General features: G+C 44.6%; 2 protein-coding genes across 2 annotated transcripts in view; both read right to left on the bottom strand.

Moving 5' to 3' along the window:
• LOC146181488 (S-methyl-5'-thioadenosine phosphorylase-like) overlaps window positions 1-11432 on the bottom strand; it is a 14286-nt gene extending 2854 nt beyond the window's left edge. The window contains exons 1-7 of the mRNA XM_084576554.1: window positions 11206-11432; window positions 11049-11135; window positions 10106-10164; window positions 8065-8232; window positions 6612-6714; window positions 5040-5192; window positions 2298-2384 (exon numbers count right to left, since the gene is read on the bottom strand). Of these exons, the coding sequence (XP_084432680.1) occupies window positions 2298-2384; window positions 5040-5192; window positions 6612-6714; window positions 8065-8232; window positions 10106-10164; window positions 11049-11135; window positions 11206-11232 (684 nt within the window). The 5' untranslated portion in view covers window positions 11233-11432. The remainder of the gene's footprint in view (window positions 1-2297; window positions 2385-5039; window positions 5193-6611; window positions 6715-8064; window positions 8233-10105; window positions 10165-11048; window positions 11136-11205) is intronic.
• A 6449-nt stretch (window positions 11433-17881) lies between these two features.
• LOC146181489 (guanine nucleotide-binding protein subunit gamma-1-like) lies at window positions 17882-25158 on the bottom strand. The gene is made up of 3 exons (XM_084576555.1): window positions 25084-25158; window positions 21677-21775; window positions 17882-18048 (listed from the first exon to the last, which is right to left on the bottom strand). Exons 2-3 carry the CDS (start codon window positions 21773-21775, stop codon window positions 17947-17949), a joined length of 201 nt encoding a protein of 66 aa, XP_084432681.1. The 5' UTR covers window positions 25084-25158; the 3' UTR covers window positions 17882-17946.
• Between the last annotated feature and the right edge of the window lie 359 nt (window positions 25159-25517).

Genomic DNA, 25517 nt, shown 5'->3' on the forward strand with positions numbered 1-25517 from the left:
TATGCCAGTCTCTAAATGCTAAACCACAAAGTAAAACCATGCCAAACTGCACCAATCGGTGCTTTCACGTGTCTGAGTGAATTAGACTCCAGCTAATTTCTGACTCCTGCCTTGCCCAATTCTGTGGTACCCTCTCCCGGATAATCCACCAGCACTAACCCATTCCTGCCTCAAAGCATGGATACCACCACATTGCAAGTGATCTTTGCGTTTAGAATTTCTTTTGGTAGACTGGTCTTTGCTTTTTATTTACAAATACTGCAAGCCATTTCGACCTATGCAGGAGTAGCACAATACACAAAAACTAGCTGTCAGCTTGATGCATGAGACACACTGCCCCCAAAAAACACGAAAAAAAGCAAACAAAAAAACTGAGAAAACCACGGTGAATGATTCACAATCTGAATACAAACTAGAAAAAAATTACACTAGATAATCTTCGAGCTGCTTTGCAAAATTATTCAATTCATTTATTTTTACCGGCAAGGAATTCCAATCTGCAATGGTTCTTGGGGGAAAAAACTGTAAATGCTTCTGTGCGCACAAAAATTGGGACTAAAGGGTTATTGTGGTTATGTCTGATGTCTGATTCTTCACAATGCAGGCTGCTTTATGCAATTACGTGAATCTGTAGTTTCCTTACCTGTAAAAAATTGTTGCAAGAAAATTAACCTGTTAACTCTTCTATGAGTCACTAATAGAGGGATACTGTGTTGCTTCATTTGCTGAACACAAAGCGAATAGTTTTTCTCTGTACCCACTCCTTTTTTTTTTTTGTCTTTTTTGTTATGAGGGTCCCAAATTACCGCCGCATATTCGAGCTTTGTCCTAATAAATGCATTATAGGCAAGCAACCTTGTTTCGATCGGAGCCGGCTTCTCTAGACTTCGGCTGCTTTTTGGTGTGAGCAAAGAAGAAAAACTTTGTCCATCCTCTGTCTAAAAGTGCTGCAGGTTGGCCTGAGAAGCTGCAACGAATTCATGCTTCTGGTCACCATTGAGGCATTTGGGGGCCAGCTTTGCTGAAACCTTCTCTAGCACGTCAGTCTGTAATCTAACTCGCATGCTCTCGTGAAATATGTTCGGGCTATGCTACGTAGTTAACTAAATTCCAGCTTTTAAAAGCCACTTCGTTAACTGCGTTCACACTTATCCAAGAGGTCACATTAGTAGGCCTCCTAGAACGTTTTATTTTTCTTTATCTTTGATGCTGAACCAGCCTGTGCCTGTCTAGAATGCATGGTGATGGAACAGCGGAAGTGAAGAGACACAAGGATCGAAGCAATGAGACACACGCGAGTGCCGTTTCCATCCTTGTGTCTCTTCCCTTGGGCTGTTCCGTCACCATGCAGAACCAACTAGACTGCCAAATTGCTCTAATGTTAGGCACCTGGCTACCCGCCCACTGGAGCATATGAAGTGACACTGTCCGCTACAGCTGTTAACAAGGTATCACAAACATCCTTTACAGGCTTTCTTTGTGCTGAGAAAAACACCCAGGCTCTGCGTTTAAAGATGCAGAATGGGGCCTTTAACGTTATCACAGTACAATCTAGGATAGCAAAATAGAATTTGGTCCAGTATGTTATGAAATGATTATTAGTAGGGCAACATTTTGATATAATTAAACGCCTCGACTTAACCTATCAGCACCCCCTTGTCCAACAATGGGGAAACAAGATCTACTGAGTAGAAATGAAAAACGAGCATAACGTGGCAAAACCACTAGTCGCATACCTAGCTCTACCTTCAAGGTGATAATGTGGACTATCATTTGCAACGTGCAAGTTACTTAAAAAAAACAAACAAAAAAACCATGTCTCAGGAACAAACATCAAAGAGACTGTGGAAGAGGCTATGCAATTTAGTCAACGTTCACTCGTTGATCTGTCTTTTTAGTTGAACCATGATATCCTATTCCTGACATAGCGGCTCATTACTGTATTTAAGGCGATACAATATGACATCTAAAAGGCAAATAAAGGTCATTGCCCCCCTTTTTGACGGTTTATTGGCCCCTGCTTAGAGAGATGCTTCGATATCGTTTATGTTTAGTACTCTTGTGTCACATGCAAGTGACGGTTAGTGCAAAAAATCTTAAAACCATTCTCTCAGAAAAAAGAAAGGAAGAAAGAATAATGCTTCTATGTGGATGGGCAGCTCCAAGAACAGTTTGGTAGTTGGCTGCTATAGTATGTGCTGTCAATGTCCTCCTCAGCATAAGAGTCGTTTCAAACTGTTTTCATCAAACAGCCAAAGAATGCTGGTGAAAAGAAAAGTGGGCAGGGCTGCACTCACATGCGGAATGTCAAGCCGCCAGCAATCGTAGTCCGTCACCAAGGCAATGGCAGCATACATAAGGCCAGCCTCCTTGGCAAGGATCACCTGCGTGATGACACACATTGGGTTTGCATTTGACATGGCAATGAAAGACCACTCGAATCACCACTGCACTACAGCAGTAGTACATGGATGTAGAATGCAATGAAATTTGACAAGCGGTCAGCTGTTTGTCACATTAGACGAGAGAGTGCAAGTAGATGGCACCTGCATCTAGTCATCCAAATTCTCAGGCAGTGTCCAAGAGTTTTTTTGCAGGAGCCGTACAGCAGCAGACTTTGCCAATTTAAAATATCTGTTGAAGTGGCTTTTCTCACAGAATGATCCAAACTTGTGGCTGTTCACCAGCAGCAGATGTCTGAGGGTTGTGTTCAATGATCCAATTTTTTTTTTTTACCAACATGCTTTACCAGTCCAGCTTGTGTTCTCATGTTATTTATGCATTTGCTATCTGTAATGTAACACTGTAGCAGCATCTGTCCGGAGTATGGTTGGGTGGCACATGGTTGCTCCTGATGTCACAGTCACGTCAGACAGGGTCACACGACCACAAGATGGTCACGTCGTGTGTTACACCAATAAGTCATTCCCCCAATGAGCCACTAATAGCTTTGCTGCAATTTCCAGGCACAACTCAAGTCAAGCATTTAATATCCGTGAGCAAATTGGATGAAATACAATTCTCAAGGGTTGTCCTTTTCATACTTTGTTATCCCCGCCTGTTGCAGCACATAGCCATATGCTCTGAGCACAGCAGTTTCTCTTTCCAAATTCTGGGCTGACAAGCTGGGGAATACATACCCATAAGTGTAGCCCCCAGTTGAATGTAGATAGCAGAATGGGAATAAGGCCCTACAAAAGCCTAACCATGTCTGTGATTCAATGACTGTTCTTGCATTTTAAAAAAATGGCTGGTGGTTTAACTTTGGTTAACCCTGGAGGGAAGCGAAAGCTTCATGTACATGGCTATGCTCAATGCCAAGCTTGGATTAAACACATTGTGCGTTTCTCCAAACATAAAGCCCTTTCTTCATTGGTCTTTTTGGCATGCTGCCTTTTCAGGACCTCATTCCGACGTGCCTTCTTCGCGCTCCGACATGCTACTGTAGCAGGATATTCGTCCTCCTCCATCTTGTGCAGTATTGTAATCAGGCAAGAGCCCGGGGGCTCCTATTCATACAGTATTGCCCCTCTAGAGTCCTCTACCGCTGCATCACACTGACGTCGCCTCATGTGACCTTGACAGTGGTCACAGACCACCTGGTGGCCTAAGTGACTATGCCCCAGCCACATGGCAACCACCAGGTCATGTGACCTTGTGGCCTGCGTGACTACGCCCCAAAGTCACATGGCGACCACCAGGCTTCACACAAAAGTTTGACCTCTAAATCTTTCTCAAAGAGAAAACTGTGCTCATGTGACCTTGACAGTGGTCATGGACCATTTGGTGGCCTACGTGGCTATGCCCCAAAGTCACATGGCAAACACCAGGTCACGTCGCCTTGACCTTCACAGTGGTCACGGGCCACTTGGTGGCCTACGTGACTATGCCCCAAAGCACATGGTGACCACTAGGCTTAACACAGAAGTTTTACCTCTAAATTCCCCTGAAAACAATGCTCATGTGACCTTGACAGTGATCACGAGCCACTTGATGGGCTACGTCACATGGCGACCACCAGGTCACATGACCTTGACCCTGACAATGGTCATGGGCCACTTGGTGGTCTATGTGAAGTCACACGGCGACCACCAGGCTTAACAGAGAAGTTTGACCTCTAAATCTTCCTCAAGGTAAAATCCGTACATACCCAATGGCTCGAACTACCTGCATAGTGAAGTTTATACAGTCCTCTCAACAATCCTAAATGTGTAAGTGCCAATAAGACAAGGCCCAGCACAAGAAGTGCGAATATGGGCACCGTGCTCTTTGGCAAAGTTATCCTGCATAGAAATTGCTGCAAATGAAAAACTGCAAGCGTCCACGCAGACTCGGGTAGCCATTATTAAGACGAAAGCCTTAATTGCCTAAGTTTGCAAAAACGTGTCCCCAAAACGTGGAAGCTAAGCATGGAAGCAAAATGCAATATGTGTATGTATGTGTATGTACTAATAACAAGTAGTATAAAAATGTCATGTCAAGCCTATTTCATGTCACGTGTCAGTCAGATTGGAGATCCAATATGGAGCCCATGATTTGTGTAAGTCAAAGTTATGACCGTGTCTAGTCAACACACTCACAAGTGCTGAATCATGACACTCAAAAGCGATAATTCATGACACTCTAGAGCACTAGAGTCTAGAGTGTAAAGAGTAGTCAACACACATGCTTTCGCATTTCTCCAATGCAGATCTCTGCAGTGTTCTCAATGTTATTTTTTCCCTGGTAGTGCAAACATTCCCAGTTTCCAAGTATGGGAGTTTCCAAGTAGTTAGGGAGCTAGATAGCATCCAAGAATTATCCCTGACATTCTTCTTGTTTAGGATGAGAAGGAAGGAGGCAGCTCACAATTTTAAGGCTGGTGATTCGAATGAGCCCAATGAGCCGACGATAGTTTCAGCGACGGACTTAAGGGTACAGTAACGAATGAATAATGAGTGAAAGAGAACATGCACAAAGCAGTACACAATGTAATGCCACCACACAGATATCCCAGGAAAAGGTGAGATGGCCAAGCGCAAACACAGGTGGGTGCATACCTCTGGCACCGTGGTCATGTTGATGACGTGGCAGCGCCAGGAGCGGAAAATGCAGCTTTCGGCGTGGGTCGAAAAGCGCGGGCCCTCGATGGTCACCACCGTGCCAGTCTCGTGGTGTGAAATTTGCAGCTCCCGCACAGCCTCGATCAAAACCTGAGACGGGAGATACAGCAACAAAGGTAATCATAGGGGTCTTCCAGCCTTCAAGAAAAAAAAACTTGACCACTTGATCCCCTTGCCGGTGAAGGTGTTAGCACCTTCCCCTAACCACTGCACCTAGCCTAACATTGTTATCGAACATTAGATTGTATTGTATTGGCGTTTTTTGGCGCATAAGCAACTGAGGCTATCATGCGCCAAGAGCAAGGTTAAAATCTGTTCTTATTTGAAAAGGGGAAGAAGGTTCGTTAAAGTTTACAGTTTATTCAGAACGTCTGCTTCTTTTAAAAAACTAAGAACACATGTTAAGTTTATTATTGCTCTTTCTCCTAAAAGTAATTTGGGATGGAAAGGGATGGCACGATCATAAAAAATAGTGAAATGCTTTCTCCGTAGTGTCTCTAGTTTTGGGCATGTAATCAGGATGTGGTTGACTGTGAGTACTTCTCCGCATTCTCCGAACATTAGAGAATGAGCAGGCTTAAGGGGCGAATTCAGATATGTGGCGCAAACAAACACAAACACAGGAGCCCTCAAGCCGTTATCTTAAGGGCCGAGTTTTAAAATTGGCTATCTGGATGTTTCACATCACCCATTTAGACAGAAAATGGTGAGATTGGCTGCATGCGAGCCAGCTCTCTCAAGAGTGCTCCTAGTAAAGATAACTCCAATTGTAGGAACATGTTTCACACCGCAGTGGGTAATCTCTACCTCTTGAACAGGTGCATACTGAGCCAGCAATCATATTTCTCTTGCCTGCTTTGAAGCGACACTTGCCACCTAATTCCACACACAGCTACTTAGCATTCTGCGGAGATTGCCTTTCCTCCGGCTTCTGGCTGGCAAAAGTCACAAGAAGAAGCTTCCTGTGTTTTGAAAAAGTTTTATGCTGCATATCCCTAGTTCTGCACAGGAGGCAACGGTGGCCAGTAAGGAGGGGGCACATATCTTTGATTCATATTTATTTTGCCACTAGCAGCTGACTATGAACATAAGCTCAGCTCTTTGAAGCTAAGGCATGTTGGTGAACTAGGAGTCGGTGAGCATCACGAAACATCGATTTTAATGTTCCATTCTCAGACTGCCTTAATTGCCTTTTCCTGCTCCCCCCCCATTTTTGCACTTTCTCACTCTGCACTTCCCTTCACACACAGTATTATAGTTTCTCTCTCTCAAAAGAACACAAACAAATGCGCATGCACGCGCACACAGACACACACACACACTGTTGACAATGAGCTAAGAATGAAACACACATATGCATGCCTTGCACCCAGCCTTGGCTTTGCTTTGACAGAGACTTCCAAAACTACTCCAGGCTCATTTTTATATGTGATCTGTTAGGCAAGCTTCAACCCCACCTACACACATTTTTTTTTGCCCACCCACAAAAGGTACAGCAAACAAACGCACCTTGCGCACTCCGTGGTGGAAAGGTGCCGCAACGGGGAGGTGGCAAACACCCTCGGGCGAGTCCTTACCACCATCGTAAAAGGTCTGCGCCCGTTTGGTTGTCCTGCAGACAAAAGTGACTTAAACATGGCACCATATGTCTTGCATGGAGCAATGTGCATCTTTAAAATGATGCTTTCACTTTGTCAAAGCCCTCACAGCAATTAGCCTGAGTCAAAACTAAATGAACTTTCACAGTAAAATAATAATAATAATAATAATAATAATAATAATAATAATAATAATAATAATAATAATAATAATAATAATAATAATGCCAATAACCAGTGTTCAAAATTAGGCCTGTAACCAATCATACTGCATCATGTTCCAAGGGAAACTATGTTCTGTTTGTTATACCCGTTAAATTGTCGCGGACTGTTCTGTAATAAAATAGTTGAACTACACCATAAATCAGAACAAAAACCTTGCTTTAGAACAGTATACATGTTGCATCTAGAGCAGCTTTATTATTCACAGCGGAAATATGCTCATTTCCAACCACCGGGACATTAAAATATAGGAGCAGCCAGTCCGAGACATTTAAGTGACTCAAGCAACAGAACGAACAACAGTTAGCTGGTACTTTGACACCCTGATGCAGTCACTAACAAGCAATTTGAAATGAAAATTCAATGTACAAGCCAAGCTAGCCAAGCTGGTAAGAGACAGGTGCGAAGTATTATTTTGTCATAATCTTATGACACCAATGTATAATTAACTTTATAACTAAGTACTGTAATTGGCACAGGGTAAGTGTATTCACTCACAGGCCTACCTAGATGACATAAGTGAATTTTGGAGAGTGTGATTTGCAGCCCGCATGTTCCTTAAGCCTCAGTTCTACCTGACTAAACCATAGTTTTGGGTTAGCTAGAGAATGTGGATGTTTTCAGTTACAGCAAACTGGGTCGGCGATGATGTTTACCATACAGATGCTACTATTGAACAGATGGCCATAATCATCATGATCAGCCTGTGTTCACTAGAGGGCAAAGGCCTGTACCATGTGCCTCCAATTAACCAGCCCTCTGTTAGCAGTGGCCACCTTGTTGCTACAAGTTTCCCAATCTTATCTGCCAACAGAGCACTTTGACATCCTTCCCATGCTCTCTCTATTCAAATACACTCCATAATATAAGGAACCATCAGTTGCCTCGCCTTTGTACTGTATATCTAGCCCATGGTAATTTCTTTTTGATTTTGACTTAGACATCAATACCTCCAGCTACGTGGCTCACTGTGTTCTCTTCCCGTGTCATAAAATTACCAACATTACCCCAACCGTTTTCCTTTTGATAAGCCTTAGCTGCACCTACTACAGTCGTTCATACTCTATGGCAGTACAGGTGAAGCACACGGAGGCAGGCATGCATCTAAGCGCTGTCCCGCAGCATCCAGTTGGTGTTCATACCTGTCAACAAATTGGTCTAAGATGACAACGTGCCCTGGGCTGATGTCCTCGCGCAGGGAACCACAGGCGGTAGTGGCAATGACGTGCGTGCAGCCCAACTCTCGCAGTGCCCAGATGTTCGCTCGGTAGTTGACATTGGACGGCATTACCGAGTGCTTGCGACCGTGTCTACGAGAAGTCCGAGGGGGCGGTAGGAGAAAAGGGAGGAACAGAGACCTTTACTTATATTCGTTTCCTTGCATTACTGGCCTGATAAAGGAGGAGGCTGCATGCATGAAACAGCCTCTGCTTTCTTGAATGTGGCCTGCTGCTCCATTTGTTGCCAAGAGCATGAGAGCTCAGGAGTAAACAAAGAGGTCTGGCAATTTTTTCCACTGGGTTCCATGCACTACAGTAGTTTACCACTAACTTCTAATCCCCCAAAACTAGCAGTGCAAAACGCAACGTTACACAAAACAAATGGTGAGATGTAATTACTGAAAGATGTATGGATGCAAACAAGTCACAGCTTTACGCAAAATGTTTTTTTAAATGTTGTCAGCTGGTCTAGGCTACTGACAAAAAAAGGCAAATATTTCTGATGCACTGTTTGTTTTTCTCTTTTGCATTAGGCAGGCACGCTTCACGTCCTTCAATCTTCACATAAAAGTGAGATTAAGAATGAACTGTTGATTTCCCATAACACAGAAGAGAAGAGATGGGTTACACAAACTGTCAAGCTGCATGGGAAAGAATAGCTAGCAAATATATATTACAAAAATTCACTGAGGTCTAAAAGCAACTCAAAGATGTTGCCAATAATGACATTCAGTCAATCGCCAAGTCAGTGAAGTTGCCAAGCTGTACAGTGGCAAGCGTACAAAAGCCGAGATGACAGCTGTGCAAAACTACTTTCCACAGAGTTGTGTTTCACCAGGAAGAGTTTACAGAGTGTCTTGCTAATGCTGATGTATTGTGACTCATGAATGTGCACTTCTCCTAATGCTCACACGCATTTCATTAAGACATATTTTGGGCAATCTGTGCATTATGAGAGTAAAAAATAAGAGTGCAAAAGTATGCGTACACAAGAGAAGAAAATACTTGACACAAGCATTGACTTTCAACTGAATTTAGTGCTGGAAAACAGACACTATACATAAGGTTTGAAAAAAAAAAGGAAAAAAGAGAAAAAGGTAAGGAAGAGGATCATACAGGGATGATAATAACCAGAAATAACATCTCAAGTTCAAACCAGGAAGAGCAAGAATATAAAATTAAAAACAAAACAGAACATTCATTTGTTGGCTGCATTTACAAATTGATACTCAGTGCCAAAGGCCGACACAGACTGGGTGCATCAGTTCAGTTGACAGTCAGCACTTGTGTCACATAGTGTTCTCTTGTCCTGTGAATGCATGCTTCTGCAGTGTTACATTTCTTATTTGCACACATTTCAGGAGACTGGTTTGTGTACCTGCCCTAAAATATACATTATTTTTCTGCACACGCACATCTTGTGAACCTTTTCAGTAGACTGAGCATATTCTTAACATGCTTTCATGTTTTGCCAGTTTGAAGAGTGCCACAAGAAAACAAACACTGCTCAGGTTTTAGCAAATCTGGTAAAGCACAACTGAGTTAGAGTTAACACGACAATGCAGATATGCAAAATAACAAACCAAGTTAATAGAGTAACTTTGGCTCGGTCACAAAACTATGCCACAAACTCTTTGCTTCACTTTTTATTTAACGCATTGCTACGACAGAGAAATTGCTCACAAAAATTATGCAAGGCTAATCACCGCTCTGACTTCTACTTCACTTCTCACACTTCACACTCACTTCTGACAGTAAATTATGCTGTGAAAAATAACACTGGCTTAAACCATCATTTCTCTATGTTTCCAAAATGCCTTTAAAATAAGAAAAAAAGTGGGCACCCGCAGTTATACTGCTCGATTTTCCCCGTTTCCCTGATATACAACACCTCAGACATGACAACCACACATGACAAAACTGGTCACAATCAGTCAGTGCATAACACAGTCAAGGCCCTCACCTGGCCAGCAGCACACAGTCGACCTCACCAATCTTTCCACTCACGAGCACATCAGAGGGCTGCAAGGCAAGATGACAGTTGAGTAGTTTTTGTAACACGAATGGCTCATAAGTAGCCTCTGTATAACCCCTACTGATGGCACCCAAGTTCCACACAGTCAAGAAGCTGCTTATGTGCACAGCCATGGCATTTGCACACGAACAGAGCGGTGCACTTTTTTTTTTACTAACATTTTACAGAATTCTGCACTGCTCTGCTACTAACCAGAATCACTAGCTGTGCACACAAGGTAACTTCACAATTACGTACAGAATTGACGTGGGACATCTTAGGCTACTTCAAACCAGCAGACCATAGTCAGCTTGAGGCATTGCTGATCTTGAATGCTGCTTTCGCCTGAACAGAAATATCTGCTCCCATAACAGGTTGCAGAACAGGCAAGCCAACAGGTTCTTTTGGTGCCTCTGGCATATATAGGTTTATGGCACCCAGGTGGAACCTACACATTATGTGTGCTGCAGTTAGATTGGGCATATGGTGCAAAAATGCAGCTGAAGGCCTTCTGCCAGCTTCGCCACATTTATACCAGGCCTAGACGCTACACGGTATCACTCCATGCAAAATTATTATGCAGATCTAGCAGCTTGATGTCACTGATAATGGTAGAGCATGATTTCTGCTCGAGAACTTCAAGGTCGATCGGGCCCACACTGGCTACACGTTCGTTTATATATGGCCGGCCTGCTTATCTGGAGCTCGGTGAAGCAGTTATACCTCTAGAACGACATCGGAACGTCACTCCGAAGGTTGACAAAACAATCAACTAATGCGCAAATCTACCGCCAAAGTCGACGAACGTTTGGACAGAAAACGATCGCACGTCAGAACGGATCCACGCCACCACGTGTATGCAGGTTCTCCGGCCGTTATCTGTGCTTCATACCTCTCCAAACGGCGTCTTCACGGCATGCTCCTGGCGATTCTCCAGGATGTCCGGATCATCGAGGCCGCTTCCTCCAATGATACCCACCTGCGAATACCATTGCGATCGCGAGCTGTCCAACGATGCCGCGAGGCGCGTGAGGCGCGATTGCACTCACTTTGATGGCTTTTCGCGCTGCCTCCATGGTCGGTCGGACGTAGCACCGCGAGTAAGGCGAGCACTGAGCAGCCGCTGACCTCGACGAAAAAACGTTCTCTAACGCGCAATTGTCGCAGTTCCGCTTGGTTTGTTGAAACCAGTTGAAACCAACAATTGAATGATGGGCGTTGTCGACGTGCCGTGCCGCCGCAGAGTCGAGGTCGGGGTTACTTTCGATGATGATAGTGCACTGGCCACAGGTGTTAGCGGCGGCCGCAGTTGGACACTTAGTACGTTTATGAAAATGCTAATTATTATAGTTCGGTTTGTTCGCGTTGTACGAAGGAGCACAGGGAGCGAGAGCACGACATATGAACGACTTTTTGGCAGCTTGTGGTGAGCGGGCGGAACATTTATTCATCGTAAGCAGATAAACTCGTTCGAAATTGGCGCCAAGATATCAGCGTGTCCAACAGCCCCACCACACGCACGAGCGCGCGACCGCTCACAAAAACAGTGTTGCAGTGCGAAAATCTGTAAAATAAAATCTATACTGCGTGTTTAGTGCACGTGCCGCTCCTTTTAATGAGTGTCAGCACATGGTAAAACCACGAGAACACTGTGCTGAAAGGATTTCAGTCAAATGGAGACTCTTTGGTGAAACCTTTTAATTGTTATAAAAAATTATGGGTTTTCTTAACACGACCGGGGAGGAAGACGATTCTGAATGTAAAAATTGCCGCTAATGCAAAACTCTTCCTAAGCACCAACAAAATGTTTTTTTTTTTTTTTTTTTTTTTTGCCTCGTTAGGAGTTCCCAGTTTCGATCCCGACCCCGGCGGCTGCGTTTCGATGGAAGTGAAACGAAGTGGCGGACGTCCGTGTGCTGTGCGATGTCAGCGCACATCAAAGATCTCGAGGTGGTCGCGCTCGACTCCCCTTCCTCTCTTTGCACCTTCACTCCCACCTGCCTCACTTCCCTTATGGTGCGGTTCGCCCCGCCGGGGTGGTGCAGTACGTGGTAAGACGCCCGACTACTGTGCCGGAGTACCTAGGTTCCAACCCGACCTCGGCGGCTGCGTTTCGATGGAGGCGAAACGAAGAGGCGTCCGTGGGCTGTGCGATGTCAGCGCACGTTAAAGATCCCCAGGTGGTCGAAATTAATCCGTAGCCCTCCACTACAGCTCCTCTTTCTACTTTCACTCCCACCTTCCTCCCTTCCCTTACGGCGCGGTGGAGGTGTCCACAGAAAACAAGTGAGACAGTTACCGCGCCTTTCCCTTCCTATACATCCATCAGTTATGGCGCGGTTCAGGTGTCTACAGCGTGACAGATACTGCGCCTTTCCCTTCCTGCGAACCAATTATTATACTATTATTAGGCTTTAAGGGCCTTCTGGAACAAACAATGAAGCCACGAAACGAAGTTATAGTAAAAATAGAAAAAAAACATAAACCACTCGCCGATAGAAGCAGCGTTGTGGACTGTAGTTTCAACAGTTGGAGGCGGGAAGTTTATTCCGCTTCACCGAGCGCTCTCACCTCACCCACCAAATCTGCGGGGGCCTTCTTACACTGGTGTGCCTCTTCTCCCGGAACAGCAGTCGCAAAGCGCATAGAGTTCCTTACACTAACTAGAGGGAAAGCTGAGGGCGCTGCACTTCAGCCACCATGGGCGCGCTAAGAATCATGGGCCGGTGTGCTACTTGTTGCGGGACAGTCGGTTTTTCTCAGGTACGTGGAGTGGCGTTACTGCGATGTTTCTTTTTCGTCATCATCATCATTTGAAGGTGCGTACATAGACCGCGAAAGCCATAGTAGCGAAGGCTCAAAAGCAGACGTCGCCAATAAATGGTTTCTGTTTCCCGAAATGCCACTAAAAACTTCCTGAAGTGATTGCGCAACCATAAATATTTTTATAACGTTTTTTTATTTCAAAGTTTGCATATTAAGTGCGAAATATTGGTATTTGTGCTGCTCAAAACTAAGCCAATAGGAGAAAGAGCCATCGCTTATATTGGATAAATATCACATTGACATGCTGTTTCTCTCTCTCTTTACAATTTATAGTCACAATGTTCAATCTTAGGGCATTATTTACGGTAGAACAAAGTTTATCTTTGCATTAGTTTTGGCCAAAAGTTGTAGTTCTGCACTCGGTAGCTCACCGGCCCATGATGCTTTGAGCGCCCATGGTGGCTGAACTGGCCGTCTGGAAACTCCATGTAAACGCCCATAGACGGCAGCACAGCTTTCCCTCTAGGTAAGAGTAAGAAACTCTATGGCAAAGCGCGAAGAGAGGGGGGTGCCCCGCCGGGGTGGTGCAGTGGTAAGACGCCCGACTACTGTGCCGGAGCACCCGGGTTCGAACCCGACCTCGGCGGCTGCGTTTCGATGGAGGCGAAACGAAGAGGGGTCGTGTGCTGTGCGATGTCAGCGCACGTTAAAGATCCCCAGGTGGTCGAAATTATTCCGTAGCCCTCCACTACGGCTCCTCTTTCTCTCTTTCCACGTTCACTCCCATCTTCCTCCCTTCCCTTACGGTGCGGTGTCCACAGAAAAACAAGTGAGACAGTTACCGCGCCTTTCCCTTCCTATAAATAAATCAGTTAAATCAGAGGAGGAGGGGGGGGGGGGTTTAGGTGTTCACGCCGCGCACTCTCCCTCCCTCCTTCGATGGCCCCCGGCAGCCCCTTCATGCTTTAGTATTAAATGTGCATCTATCTCATAATGGCACTATTTATTTCCCAGTTTTGGAGTCAGCTGTACTGTTCACAATAGCTACTTTCTTTCCTTGCAATAACCTTCGGTTGTGCCTAAAGGGAAGTCTCGGATGTTTCGGAAAAAAAAAAAAAAAAGAGTAATGTAAAACCTAGCCTGCTAATGTCCTGGTCAATAAACTGCAAAAAAAAAAAAAAGTGGGGGGGGGGGGGGGGGAAGGGGTTATGGCCCAAAAGATTATCAAACATCAGACGCATGGTTGTATATCGCTATGGCATGGAGTATTCTTTCTTCCATGTGCTACGGTATGTCGTCAGGACACGACGTGTGCTGGTATGGTGAATGACGCCACTGAAGTTAGGCTGGATTTTCAGAGTGTGTTCCCGACACCAAACTGTCATGGCTACCTCCAAGTACTCCCCCTAAAATTTAGGTGGAGATACATTATAGCACTCAGCGGTAGCCGTGGATGTTTACTGTTGCTATTTACTGTTAATATGCACATGAACTATTAGCTTTTAAAATGCGAATTTTACAATTCCAACTTTTAGAAACCTAGCAACTCATAGCATTTTCTCCCAATAGTAAGTTGGGTGGAAAGGAATATGTTTGTCAGTGCGTGAAATACTTTCGCCTTTTCTTCAGTCAAAGTTTCTGCCTGAAAATAAAATATGTGATAATGTGACCATTTTCCATATACAGTTGTGCCTCGTTAATATGTACACTTTGGTTTCCGACCAAAACTGTCCATAAAGCGAGTCATGAATAAAAACAAAAAGGATTTTATTGAGAAAAGAGAATTGTAATTAATGACTGCTTTTGTACATAATGATGCGCACTGGACTCAAAATTTCACAGAACACCGGCAATTTTGAGTGCATTATCCTTGTCATTGTTGTCTTCGAAACATTGTAGTGCAGTCTGAAGCGACTCGCTTACCATGACATCCGTGATGTTGGGCTTTGTGTTGGTCGAACTTTCGAGCATGAACTCCTCACTGGCCGATGAATCAGCGTCTGATTCTCTACTCACCGCCACTTCCAAAATGGCCTCTTCACTGAGCAAAGTAGCCGCTAAGTAGCTGCTTGAGATTCTCCTGAGGCGAAGAAACAGCTGAGCTGTCGATGCTAGTCCCTCGCAGCTTGGATTGACTGAGATGGCTTTTGCCGCTTATATTCACAGATTTCTTCGCGCCTGCGTTCAGCTGTATTCTTTTGCGTTTAATTCCCGCCATGCCAAAAGCCAGACTCAAGTTGAGGGTTGCAGGCTCCTGATGCTGTGCACTTTTTTGCCTAGTTAACCTTTCTGCCTTTTCATTCTTCTGTTTCTTTTTTTGCCTTGTACCGTTTCTGTAAGGAAGCAAGGGAGTCAAGTTGGCAAGCTGCTATGCAGAGAGCTATCCAACATCCCATATTCTTGGCGCCGTTTTTATGTGTTCCCATAAAACAAACACTGCAAGCTGAAGTACAGTTTAGAATGATGGCTAGCCGACTACGAAGAGCTCGGACCTTGTCAAGGCCGCATCATTGACTCAAAGCGAAGCCGACATACGGACCCGTCTAGTGTGCATACTTTGGCAGTTTGGCAGTGCAACAGGGACGAAAACCAGGAGCATGAGAGGGAAGTGAGTCCAGGACGGTACGTCCGGTCCCGGTTGCGTGTTCGTACATCGCCTTTCTTTTGTCGCTCTACTTTGTGAGTGTGTCTTAAACTCCGGGGGTTTTTTGACATTCGAATATTCTAATAAAAATTTTACTGTAGATTCTCCTCTCCGTCCTGACGCATTCTACAAAATTTGGGCGCCGTACGATAATCCGTTTGCGCGCAACACGACTTTAAAAAATGCTGTTTTCACGGCTTAAGTTGAGACTATTTCTGCTGGCAACATTGAGTTTCTGACGTCACAAACAGTATACCGGCATTACTGTCCACTTCCCGCATGATTATGAAATTGTGAGGCTTATATTGAACTACCTCAGACATTTTATGCAATGCTTCATGATTTTCGTACTTTATTTTCACCATCCAACGCATGTATGAGTGTTTCTCTAATACTGAGTGCGACGTCGCCATTTCGTCACCTGGGACGTCGTTTCTGGCGGTAAAAGCAGTTTTGGTCTCGATTTGCTGTTTTTTCCTTTTTAAAAATACTTCTAATTGGAATTTCGAAAAACGGTTTTTTGTGTTCGAGTCAGGACGCGCCGAGGAATGTAATTCAACCAAAAACACAGAATGATGGAAAAACCACCGGAGTTGACCTTTAACTCTCACCGAAAAGCGTTAACGGCTTCATGGAACACACATTGCGCTTTGGGAAAGAAAACTTCAGTCCCACCACCACTGTAGGCACTTGACTTTCTTCCTGTCATTTCTTACGCTTTTACCGGCCTCTCTGTTTACGTTCAGCAGAATTTATTGCAACCACATGTTGCTGTTTTCCCGACTGCGGCAACACTTCCGCTGCACCCAGAAATCTCCTGGTTCCCCCCCTTTCGGGGTCTTTCTTATGCTAACCCTCGGTTTGCTGTGTACATTTTTCTACGCTCTTGCGCTCCCCCTCCCTTAGAACGGCGACACGCCCGCTTTGGTTCTTTGCAACCCCACAGGACTCGGTTCAGGCATCCCGCCGTATCGGCTGTCGCGTAGGTTCGCGGGTGGCGCGCCCTTCTTTAACTTGCGTTCGGACTCCTCTGCCTTTTTTTTTCAAGCACTGTCCGTATTAACGAGACAAAAATACATGGGCCCAAGTGGGGCGCGTGCATTCTTCCCCTGTCCATTGTCCGGACAGCGAGTTTCCATATTAACGAGGCATAAATACATTGAAAAGATTTCGTCCCCAGAAAAACTGTCCATAATTCGGGTCGTCTATATTAACGGGGGTCATATTAACGGGGCACGACTGTAGTTCATTAGGAGGTTTTGCTTGTTTGACAAGTATAAAAAGACACTTAAGGTATGCAATACAGCCTAAGGGTTTTGATTCTGACCAGTATAAGAGCTCTTCAACACCGTCCACAGAAGTCCCAACTCTCAGAGAAGCAGGATGAGAGTTCGTCTAACTGTAAATACATCCCAAACTCCGGTGATGCATTATGTGCCACACAACAATGTGCAGATACACACAAAGGTGTTAATTATCCAAGATGGTCTGCCATTTCATTTTTGGCCGACTCTCTAGCAGCTTTAAGCTATCTAGTACAGAGTGAACTGAAAAACCTTTTGCTGGTTTGAGAATCAGAACTGTGTATTGAAGACATCAGCAACTTTCTCTTCAAAGAATTGCTGTCTGTGATCCGAATCGAGAGCCATTTAGCCCAATACAGCTTGTGCCAATCACTCAAAGTGGAGCAGCCTTCCCAGTATGCGTGTGTCAGTTCTGTCATCTCTCAAGTCAGCTCCTCTCCTCTTTCAGTCGCTTACTCTACTACAATCATGCAGGAAGATCTGCACAATCTGAGCACACCAGCTCCAACATTACACAAAGAAGTGACTAACCAGCGTGCACACAATACATTTCAACTCCTGTCATACTTTTCTCAAGGTCATGCTCAAATCTCATTGCTAAATCTATAATAACCTTGATAGATCTTGCAAAATGCCACCTGGAGTCCAGAAGCCATTTCTCAATACACAGATGGACAGAACCGCAAAACATGCTATGTACAGAAAGTAAGTTATTACAAATACGGAGAAGTATTTTCATTAACAATGGTGAGCTCATACATTGATACTGTCAATGTTATCAGTATAGCCAAATTATGCGTCAAATCCACCAAGTTGTTGGTCCTCTGTCGTTGAAACTTTTAGTGCTGCTATACATAGTATTTCCAAGCTCTGCAGATATTCCTGGCACTAAATTTTGCCATGATCAGAACCTACTGCCAAAGTGAGATGGAAGAATGGAGGCACTTTTTTGTGAGAAGTGGTCTGTATTGTGCATTGGACGCTGGGCTCGGAGACAACTGGCAGCGGAAGTTGTGGCGAGGAGGGGGCGGGTGAACAGAGCGGGGATGGCGGTGGGAGGTGTGCTTGGAGAGACCCTAGAGCAAGCTGCACGAGCTCTTCTCCCGGAAAGGGTTGGACTTTTGTGAGTGGAAGCCCACCAGCAGGTAGTCGTCGCTCTCGTGTTCCTGGATGTATTTCTGCACAAAAACAAGAAGTAAAGAAAAGGGTTTGAGTGTGCATGACGGAGATTCATCCATTTTTGCTGAAGCCACTAAAAATTGCACTCAGTTCAGGTCTAACATACCAACAAGTGCAGCTCATTAGGAAAAAATGGTAACAATAAAAAAGACTAAACTGAACGGTGAATCAAAGGTTCTCAGGCCAAAGGTCTGCTTTTCAATGTTAAGAACTGTGAAACGACCTTGGTTGTTGAAGGTGTTAGTGACAGTTCTACCTTCCTCGTAGATACTGAGGTTTGGAGGTGTCTTAAAAGCCTTAAAAGGTACTCCCTTTTAGGCATTAAAGGTGTCTTAAAAGGGACTCTATGGTCTCAGAACTTTTCGCTGGGAGGACAGGTGGGCGTACATGCCGAAGCCCATTCGTGGCTCGGATGATGGTATGCTCACGTGCACTGTGATTACACTTAATGCAGCGTGCAGTTCTACACATTGACCAGGCCAAGGCTGGCACAATAAAGCCTTCAGATTAAGTTCTAGTATGACAAAAACTGCCGTGTTCTTAAACATTATGCTTACTGTGCTCATGTCTAAAGCAAGTCAGAGCAGAAGAATCGGGTTAGTTTGGAACAGGCTTCAAATTATATACAGGGGTAAGTGAGGCACCAAAATAGAGCATCGAGATTTCCTGCACTGTGCAAAAGCTTGGTCAGGATGGACTATGGATGGTATCAACACTGGCACAATGGTTAGCATCTCAAAGTTGACTGCTCTCTGCTAAGGCTTACAAATCAATCATTTATTAGCTGCGAAAAATCATTTGCAACAGCTGCAAGCAAATGAACTGCCTTCAAATCAGCACTGCACACTCGGCAGGCATGCTTGGTTGCAGGCTGTGGCAAAATCATCTCCTTATAATAAGCAAAGGCCACGCAAGTATTTTCTTCAATGGCAAGGCCTGATCACGATCACTTATTCAGTAGGGTACCGTACTGAAGAGTGGGGGAGTACAAAACTAACACCAGAAGAGTTGCAGCAACCATAAAGCAATGATGCTGTGGGTAAAATTCTTGACAAAAGAACACGTACTGCCTTGATACGTCCGAGCACAAAAAGTAACAACAGTCAACACAACTAAACAAAAGACAAGTAATTTGCATCAATTTTCCGAGGAAGGTATCAGTGACTGCTTTGATTCAGAAGGACCGTGCTCAGTGAGAACATGGCCAGACAGTAAATTCTATTCTTCAGTGGCAACATGAAAAAATGATTAGCCGAATTCATTAGTGCTAGCATGCAGTCACTAAATTCCCATGGAACTGAAAATGCAGTGCAATGTTATCAGGTAAGGGAGCTAGCACAGCTTATTGAACAGACATAAACGAGCGATCTTCCATCCATAGGCAGGAGGCGATTTAATGGCGTTAATATCGCACCACATGTCGCAGCTGGATAAGTGAGACGAAGCTGGCAGCACAGTTTCGAATCTAGGCTGTTCATAAAGTATGAGTGACTCAGACTCCAACCCATTACAGCATAATTCAAGTTTGGGAAGGATAGACATTTTGTAGGTGATATTGAGGCAAGGTACAAAGGCAGAGAGGTGACCGTAGCCGCGGTCACTGACTCGCAAGGCAAGCTCATATACGGAACAACTATATGAACCAAATGCATCCGGATCGTGGAAGAGGTGGCAACAGCCCTAGCAATCTCAGAAGCAAACCAAAGACGACACCGTTACTGGACAGTCTCGGACTCACAAGGCTCGGTCGGCTTGTGAGTCCGAGACGGGATTAGTCCTATACAGGATTAGTCCTATAGTAAACAAATTCCTAGCCGCCATGCTGGAAGGAACAGACCCAGATAGGCAACACACAATTGTTTGGGTTCCAGATGCTGGGGTGGAGGGTAACATTACAGTGGATGCCGTCGTGCGAGGTTTCACTAGCTGGGCGGTGAAGCCATCGGTAGAGCCTTTCACAACACTAGAAACACACAGGGGAACAATACGAGCGTGTATAGAGAGTACGCACTTCCACATGATACACTTAGCCAAGAGCAAGCCACTACACTAAGGCACCTACAAATAAACACATATCCAAACAGAGCCTTGTACCAAACAGAGCCCCTGGACCAATGCCCCTAACCCCCAATTTTCCACAATAACAGTTTATCAATCAATCAATCAATCAATCAATCAATCAATCAATCAATCAATCAATCGAGTGTGGATGGAGGGAGACATACCACACAACATGGGGATGTAGGGCTAGCCCCGTAATGCCTAAAATAGATAGCCAGAGTACTGAGCAGTAGGAGGACCTTCTAACTGAATCGGACACGCAGCATCATCTTATGCTGGTGCAGCGAGCCAGGGCCACTGCTGAGGCCAACAGACTCCTGGACAAAGGACTGCCGACCATTGCTCTCTCCTAACCCACTACCCCTAACCCCCAATTTTCCCCAATAAAGTTTACCAATCAATCAATGAATAAATCAATCAATCGAGGGCGGATGGAGGGATTAGCCCAAGTTATTCCCTAACGAACCTGAGTAATCTTGCAGTGCTTGGAGGAAGTTTTATAGGGCGTACCAGTATGACACCACAGAAAAAAAAAAAAGAAAAAAAAAGGGGAGGGGGGTTGAATTTCTTTTTTTTTGGGGGGGGGGGGGGGGAGGGAAGAAAAAATACGAGCAGATGATGTTGGTGCACTTGCACGAAACTTTCATTAATTTGCATTTTGATATGTTCAGCTTTATAAGCCATGCAGAACACCAGTTTTAAACTGCATTCATGTTAGCCAGGAGCAATCAAAAGTTGATTGTTGTCATGTGACAGTGCAAGTCTCATTTAATCTGTGGAAAGACATTGAGGAATACCGATTTTAAAGATGAAGATTAGAAATGGGCCAAGCACTGAATCTTATGGCACTGTGCTCCCAATGCTGTGCTACACAAATAATTTCATGCTGGCCCGTTGCTCAGTGTCTGCACCTGCTTTTAGCTTCACCCTGGCATTTGGCATGGTAAAGACCTTGACACTTAGGTCAGTTTCTTATACAGTGCTAAATAAGAAATAACTGCCGGAGCAGTCACTTCAGGCTAGCTGCACAGATATCACTAGAGATGGCCACAACAGAGATGCATTTCTGGAGCCTGTCAGACAGGTTCCAGGTTATACACACACTTACTTTAATGATGTTATGTGTAGTGCTGTCCTCTCACGAGTACAGTACCACAACTTTTGGCTTCTCCTCCTGCATTGCCTCAATGCCCTTCCCATTAAAAATGGAAATTTCGGCTCAGAAGCATCTTAAAATCCGACTTGAAAGGCAAAACATATCAGGAGTGGTCATGAATGATTTATGTGCTGCTAATTCTGGGTGTTCAAATGAATAAATAACAAATATTTTGAGCAAGGGGATTTAACTGCTATCTCACGCATTTAAAAACAAAATGATGATAAATTACCCTTTGAAAAGGGTGCAAATTAAAGGTTTTAACCTAGTTGTCAGTCATTTGAAAAACAATTTTACCACTTACAGGAGTGGTATTGTGCATATGAGAGAACAGAATCGTGATGTTGTGATGCCTATGGCAACATTTTGCAATCCCCTGAAATGCCTTTCTGCAACGACCAACATCACACCTTAAGGTCTTCAACAGCGGCAGACACCTCCATGCGTTTGAGGCCGGCCTCTCGGCGCAGCTGCTCCACTATCTTTCGCTGCTGCTGCAGGTTGGACATCTGCGAAAAGGGAGGCAGAATGCTGTCAACAATGGGCAGCAAACAAGTGCCCTAGAGTCTTACTCTTTTGCCTTTAATATACCCTGAGCACAGCGAGGCTATATGGTTTCATTCCCCAAACTAAAGCAGCTCTTGCAGGCAACACTCCTCTCCACTATTCTGTTGTATAAGTATCAATTTGATCTCTCTTCTGAATGGCTTGCCACCCTCCTTAGAGAGAAAGGAAAGAGCACTGACATTTGCAGACTGCATGGCACAGTTCTTCATTTATTCCATTTGTATTAGGAGCTGACACAGAGGGTGATGGACAGATTACCAAAATGAGAAAGCAAGTTATAGGAGGCGAATTCTGCGACCAAACCTATCACATCTGCACACACTTCCATTTTCTGCTAGAGCCTTTGTTTCACTAAGGCATTATGCACCCTCCACGATTAAGTCAGTGGGGGAGCTCAAGGCATCATGAAAATAATAATGATAACAATTGGTTCACAGGAAGGGAAAGGTGCAGTACCTGTCACACTTGTTTCTGTGGATACCTGCACTGTGCGGTAAGGGAAGGGAGGGAGGTGGGAGTGAAAGTGGAAAGAGAGAAAGAGGAGCCATAGTGGAGGGCTACGGAGTAATTTCGACGGGCTGGGGATCTTTAATGTGAGCTGACATCGCACAGCACACGGCTGCCTCTTCGTTTCGCCTCCATCGAAATGCAGCCACCGTTTCGATGGAGGTGAAACGAAGGCGTTTGTGTGCTGTGCGATGTCAGCGCGAAACAGAATGAATACAGGACAGTTATTGCCAAATAACTATTTGAAAAGAAACTAAAACAACAGAAAGTGAGCGGTCAGCAGGTACTGCAAATGTTTTCATTTACAAACTAAATTATTTTGCAATGATTTTCAGAGCAGGAACAACTTAGCAGCATTAAAGTGCATGAGCATGCCAACAAAACATAGCTAATAGTCACTGGGCGGCAGTGCATTGAAGTGTCAATAAGACTTCACATAATTGACAAATCTGGCTTCTGTATTGTTTTCAACAAGTTAATGGATGACAAAAACTATATTGCAACTGTGGCAGGTCCTCGTAATGTTCTGTTTGTCGAAGGTATGCTCACATATTCAGATTTCATTTCTGTGACAGAGTGCATTGTTTGTGAGACCAATATTCTTAACTCCATGGCACTCAAGGAAATAAGCTCTGCATACAAATTATCAGATTTACAGCATTCTAAGTAAGGATCATCAGTAGGCAACTAAAATGTCATGAAGTCTCTGAAATCGTCGAGTATGAAGCTAACGGTAACACACTATAATTTTAAATGGTAATGCAGTTTCTTTACTATCGGAGAGTTCCAAAAGGTGTGAATGCGCAAGCAATGTATGCTAGGATGCGGTCAATGCCAAAAGAATAATTCTGACAGAGAAAGAAAATGCATTAAAAAATTGTTTAAAAGCAGGATCTCAACACATAAACCAGCAATTTTAGGCACGACTTTTTAACACAACTTTGGCACACTACAAGAAAGACCAAAAGGAGGCCAGAAAAGTCCGGATGGATTGCAAGGTGAGCAGAATAAGCCTAATGCTTACACGGGAACCAGAATCAGAGATGCGACCATGTGCAGGACAGGCTTGATAATTTGTTTATCAAGAGAATTGCTGAACAGCATCAATGGCGTAAGCAGGGTCATTGACAAGAAGATAATGTGTTCCCTGTACTAAAATTTTAGAAGCAAACGGTGGTGTGGATACCAAACACAACAATGTAAGCCTTCCTCTGTTAGTATCACAAAGGGAACGGTTGACAGGTTGGTGGAGTAGGGGCAAAGGAGAGGGAAAATTGGAATGAGAAGGGGATTAGAGGCTAGGCGGCACAAGCTGCCACCCGATACAAAGTGTAAAGCCAGTAGAACCCATCCATCCGTCTATTATAGGCAATCGTGGAAGATAAGGGCGCGTTCAGTGGGACTGTCAGTTTATAAAAAGAGATCGTTAAGCAGGCAGTACTGACTAGAAATGGAAATATGTAACAAGTGCAAAAATAAACAAAGCTTTAGCAACAACATGCATTATCTCTGGTCATATTCCGATATGAATTTAAATGAATAAGCCAAATGAAAATACACCACTTGGCAGGTTGGTACACCCAAAAGTTAATAACAAAACCAAGAAATGCTGTACATATGAGGGCAGGATGGAAGCTTTTGGGCTGCATATGTATAGATGACTACTAGCTAATGGCGTATGATTCGAATGTGATGGCTTACACATGACGAGGGAAGTAAAACATTCAAGTATTACTAGAGAATCAGACGCTTGACATCAAGTTACAATGCACCAACAGAGGAATTTCATTTTTACAGTGCCTTCAGAAACGTATTGGCTTTTCAAGGCTATGGCTGGCTGCTAGACCAAAAAATGCTACTTGCAAAAGTTAGAAGGCATGGCAGGACCTACACCCAGTTACAAAATGACAACCGTCACTGCTTCGATGGAAAGGCAGAACTAGAATCTAGCTCAGTAGTCACTGCAATGATTAACAGCAAGGAGCACGTGCGCGACGCCTTTCTTCGGTCAGCGAACAAGAAACAAAATACATCCCTTAATTCGCACGATACCATGAACCCCGAAGCAGGCAAGTCCAGACCGGTAGCGCTACAAATGCAAGGCTGCACAACACCTCAACTATACACAATAACACAATGCTTTCAGGGCAGAAATCTGTCTCCACGTACGGTATGCCTGCATTCAGAAACAGTTTCTGTGAGTAGTGATCGCACTCCATGCGCGCGAACGAAAAACTTTGAAGAGAGCTGCACCAGAAGGAAAGCACGGCCAACTATGCAAGCCGCAGCTTAGCACGCAGAAGCCTTCTCGCGGGCAGTGTGTAGATAGAAGCCTGAAGCCGCGCAACGGCTTCTGCATCTGCAGCGCTAAGCGCCTCTTTCATCACTGTCAGCCACGGAAGCTTTGATGGACGCCGACGACGCCTGGGCGTGCAAGTGTCAGGCGGCGTGGCTGTGATCGCGTTTCTCTAGACAGTGTTCCCTGTAGGCGGACTCATTGGCAATCGCGTGCACAAAAGCCGGCCCGACAGCTGGTCATACGATCGCCCAGCGCGGTTCGCGAACGTGACGGCATTTGGGCGCCCAGTAGCGGACGGGTTGGGCGCGCCGTCTCCGCGCGGATTTGAAGGAGTCTCTCTCCTTGGACTTGGAGAAGTATAATGAAACGTGCTACCTTGCGTACACAAAAGTATCAAGTCCTACCGACACATAGTAGGCTGGGAGAAGAAGCAAATAAACCTACCTTAAAATATTGGACAATTCCGAGGCACTGCCTTGGACTTGTTGCACTTCCTCTTCTGTAAAGATGGCGCACCGGAAACAGGATGTATACAAAGATTTCCACAGCACTGGGACAGAGTAGATTGTCGTTGATAGCCTTTAAAATCACTATAGTAAATATAGTTGCTTCAATCATGTTTATTTTTGAATAAAACCTAATCTATTTCAGCTACTACACATGACGTCATACTGACGCCACATTTCGTGCCCAATCGGAGAAGCGACAGAGGTAACCGCGAGAGTTAAACCTCACAAACTGCTGTTATTTTTCCCCACAGTTTTTCTTCCGTCGGATGCACCGGTTAATTCATTTAATGTAATAACAGCACGTATATGTTAACTGATGTCGATAAGAGCGTTCATTTTAAATTTAAGCTTCATCGAAGTAGCGGCTTA

Source organism: Amblyomma maculatum, chromosome 8 (assembly GCF_055883805.1).
Source record: "Amblyomma maculatum isolate TAMU_Amacu chromosome 8, ASM5588380v1, whole genome shotgun sequence".
In the NCBI taxonomy this organism is placed as follows: domain Eukaryota; kingdom Metazoa; phylum Arthropoda; class Arachnida; order Ixodida; family Ixodidae; genus Amblyomma; species Amblyomma maculatum.